Source organism: Hippocampus comes, unplaced genomic scaffold (genome assembly GCF_001891065.2).
Source record: "Hippocampus comes isolate QL1 unplaced genomic scaffold, H_comes_QL1_v1.1 scaffold29, whole genome shotgun sequence".
NCBI lineage: Eukaryota > Metazoa > Chordata > Actinopteri > Syngnathiformes > Syngnathidae > Hippocampus > Hippocampus comes.
The window spans coordinates 1,231,035-1,235,194 of NW_017805820.1; the positions used below are offsets into that span (position 1 = coordinate 1,231,035).

Here is a 4,160-nt window from a genome sequence, read left to right on the forward strand (position 1 = left end):
AAGAGTAGCCAGAAACCAGCTGAGGATGTACCTCACCATGTGTATAGCGGCGGCCCAGCCTGTTTTCATGTACTGGTTCACCTATCACCTCATCAGATAAATGCACCCACACTGGGGGGAGAAAGAGACACGCACACATGCACAGAAGCTGCCCTCGTGTGTTCGCGGTCTGTCAGAGTAAAACATTAGGTCGTGCTCCATCTTTGCACGGAGGAGCACCACGCCACATGCGACAACGAGCAAGAGAGAGAGTGTGTGTTTTTAATGCGTTTAACTCTCACAGGATAGCTGTTTTTTTGTACTACCATGATATTGTCTGAACAACATTCAACTTAATAGTTTTTCTACACTGTGTAAGTACCTGTTAATTATTGTTTTTGTTTTTTTTTTAAAGCTGTATTTAAATGTGTCCTGTATGTTCATTTGACGCTGTTATGGTCTATGCTTCTTCTGAGCGGACTGCACATACTCCGACGGACTGAACACGCTTCCTTTATAATCACTGAAACCAAAAGCACACTCAAAGAGTGACACGCACACAATTCTAACAAATGTCTACCTGTCATCATTTAATCTGGACTAAAAAGTAGTCCTTCAGGTCTGCGGGCATGGTTTTGTGCGTCCAACTCTTAACTTTTGCGTGCTTTGTGTCATGTCTATTACACATTTGCCTGCCAGGTCGTGAAGCAGTGTTAGATCGCACCAAGTCACGGTGATGTTGTTTTGATATCCTTTTAAGAAACTGTGTAAATTATTTGTTGCTTTTCATATTGAAAGTCAGATGGAATAAAAGAAAAGATTAATTAATAGCATGTGGCATTGAACAGGGACTCTCTTATTTCGGGGTGTTTTTGCTTTTTTTTTTTTTAAGGAATGTACTTTAAAGTTCATGTCAACTGGAAATTACTGAAGCCAACTTTGTAGTTGAGTATTTAATAATGCAATTACGTAAACACCGTGTGTGTGTAAAATGTGTTTGAAAAGGCGAAGAGGTCAAATTTTAAATATATGATGTCATTTAACAGTGACAAATATGACTTTTTTTTTTGAGGTAAAATGTGTTTGAAAAGGCGAAGAGGTCACATTTTAAATATATGATGTCATTTAACGGTGACAAATATGACTTTTTTTTTCTTTGTAAAAAGAAAGAACAATAAGATCCATTCATTGCCATCGACTGCCTCATTCTTTTATGAGCGCATTGTTTTTATTCAAAGTATCACTCCCCACAATGTGGTTACAATCTTTGTAAAAAGAAAGAGCAAAGGTATCAAAACTTAAAGTATGTCCCATATTCAGCAGTGTGTGTCCTAATTATGGATGGAACCAGGCCAGTATGGATGCTCTCGTTGTACATGAACAAGTTGGACTGGGGCACCAAAAGTTCATCAAAGACATGGCCCAAGAGCTCCCTCTTGTTGACGTTCATCAATGTCTTGTGTGTTTGTGTGGCCTTGCAATAAGATCCATTCATTGCCATCGACTGCCTCATTCTTTTATGAGCGCATTGTTTTTATTCAAAGTATCACTCCCCACAATGTGGTTACAAACAAACACAACTAATGTGCTCCTTGATTAGATTTTTTCTTTCCCCCAACAATTTTTTTCACAAATCCAGAGGTCTGCTCAAATTCATCATTGTCCTATGAAGTTCCTCGTTGCTCTCGCGAAGGCCACGTAACATTGGGAGCTTCTAGAGGGAACCACCTCAGTGGCCCTGCACTGCAACAACAGCCTTTCAACTTCCCCCCCAATTTTTTGCCGCATCCGCGTGCATCTTCCTCACCTGTCAAGGGACCTGAAATACTTTTTTTCCTCCCAACAATTTTGTTCACAAATCCGGAGGTCTGCTCAAATTCATCATTGTCCTATGAAGTTCCTCGTTGCTCTCGCGAAGGCCACGTAACATTGGGAGCTTCTAGAGGGAACCACCTCAGTGGCCCTGCACTGCAACAACAGCCTTTCAACTTCCCCCCCAATTTTTTGCCGCATCCGCGTGCATCTTCCTCACCTGTCAAGGGACCTGAAATACAATACACCCCTACTGACCCATCCTGAAAACCCACAAACGCACTTTGCTGTCCATGCATGAGCAGCGTCAACGGATCCTTACGCAGAAACACCCTGCCTACTTTTTCTCCGTCAGAGAGTTGCACAACAGTGAGAATGGCACGTGTGTGCTGGGAACAAGCACCACATCGGCTTCTACGCTGTGATATGTAAGCGACGTAACGTCCCGTTTCATCCAAGCAGGCTTTCATGACAGAACCGTCAGCTTTAAGAGAGCAAAGTCTGACCTGAGACACGTCCAAGAGGTTGATAGCTTCATTATCGATGGACAACAATGCAAAGCTCCCATCTGACGTCATGCGAAAGTTTTCCGGCTGACAGTAAAATGTCGGCGGCAGCTGAAAGTGCTTGCACACCGTTTCATCGGACATTTTCCATGTGTAGATTGCCCCCGAGGCGACCACCACGACCACAAAATCGGCATGCTGAGAAAGTGTGCCGAAAGCAACGACATCTTCCGAGCTTTCAACTCGACGGAAGCTTTTGCTGATTGTGCCTGACCACAAACTGGCAGCCAGCAGGTTTCCACCAAATGTCGGCGGCAGCTGAAAGTGCTTGCACACCGTTTCATCGGACATTTTCCATGTGTAGATTGCCCCCGAGGCGACCACCACGACCACAAAATCGGCATGCTGAGAAAGTGTGCCGAAAGCAACGACATCTTCCGAGCTTTCAACTCGACGGAAGCTTTTGCTGATTGTGCCTGACCACAAACTGGCAGCCAGCAGGTTTCCACTGTGCAGGCCAATGAGAAAGGTGCTCTCGGCGGACACCTGTGCACTCGAAAGGTGCAGGTGAATCCCGCATACGACACCCCCATGTGCCATTCTCCAAACCTTAGAGAGTCCTAGCTCACAAATACTAACGCCAAAGTGACAGTTGGGTGTAATAAGAACATCTGTAGCTCCGCCCCCACCTATCCGTAGGATATTCTGCCCAGTTTCCGGATGCCAAATGTAAATATCTTCAGCTGAGAGTGTCACAAGCGTCACGTCATCCCGACTAAGACGTATCTTTTTCACAGGATGACCGTGCAGGAAGTGAGCATGCGGAAGACCCGTCTCTAAGCTCCAACTCCACACTGTACGTGTCCCGTCTGAAGTGTAGAAGCATCTTCCTGTTTGGTCCACCGCCACATTTTTGACCCCGCATTCCATTTTGGGAGTTTCACCAGCAAGGAAAACCATTTTGGAATCCCACGCAAGAAGACAGCCGTTGTCAGTGACGCACACGATGTCTGAGGTGGTTTTGAGGAGGGTGTGTGAGGTAGTGTGGACCTCTAAGGAGAGAACACACTGCCCCGTGTTAACCCTCCACACCAACACCAGGGGAGAGGCCTCCAGGAAAGCCAGAAAATGGTGTCCACCCTTGGAGAATATTGCTTGAACGAAAGCTTGACCCCGCGGAGCCAAGAAGCGGTCACACTTCTCCCACTCGCACGTATCCCACACTGCGACCTGGTTACCATGACATACCAATAAACTGTCGAATTCATCAGAGTAATCAATATTAAGCATGTTGTTGAACTTGCTCCCTGCGAAGGATTCTTTAACCAGTGTTGGCGTTTCGGAGGGAACATTCCATAATTTCACATCTCCCGAACTTTCGACACACGCCATTTCCTGTTTGTCCTCACAGAGGATTATCGACACAATTGCACGGTGGCTTGAGTTGGAACAGGAGCGAAGGAGATTGCACTGGACCACGTCGAATATCGACACGGTGCCTTCCTCTTGGCCACAAAAAACGCGGGCGCCATCAGAGCAGAAAACCGCACAGGTTACGCAGCTCGGACAGCGCAAATCTTTCACGGTTGTGTCGGAGGCGTCAAACAGTCCCACTAGGCTGTCCTGCTTCCACCACGCACATAGCCGTCTTTCGGATGTGACGAAGCCCGCTAACATGTTCAGTGTGCGTGAGGCTTTGACCTCCGTAAGGATTTCTGGAGCCGTAGCGTCCCACAAAAAAAGTTTGTTGCATAGGGTCGAAAACAACATGAACCGGCGGCTGCTTTTCACTCCTGCAAACTTGAGCTCACCCTGCTCAGAGCTCGCCGATAGTCGCACGGCAGCCAAGATCCGAGCCGTTCC

At 46.4% G+C, this 4,160-nt stretch overlaps 1 protein-coding gene across 3 annotated transcripts in view; it reads left to right on the forward strand.

Moving 5' to 3' along the window:
* Window positions 1-824, forward strand: part of yif1b (Yip1 interacting factor homolog B (S. cerevisiae)) — an 8,492-nt gene extending 7,668 nt beyond the window's left edge. The window contains exon 7 of one of the 3 annotated variants that reach the window (XM_019886045.1): window positions 289-824. Coding sequence is in view for 2 of the 3 variants with exons in the window: in XM_019886047.1 (XP_019741606.1) it covers window positions 2-100 (99 nt within the window). In the remaining variant the exon portion in view is untranslated. Of the gene's footprint in view, window position 1 lies in introns of all 3 variants that reach the window. The other 2 variants (XM_019886046.1, XM_019886047.1) reach the window with 2 other exon arrangements.
* Window positions 825-4,160: the final 3,336 nt, after the last annotated feature.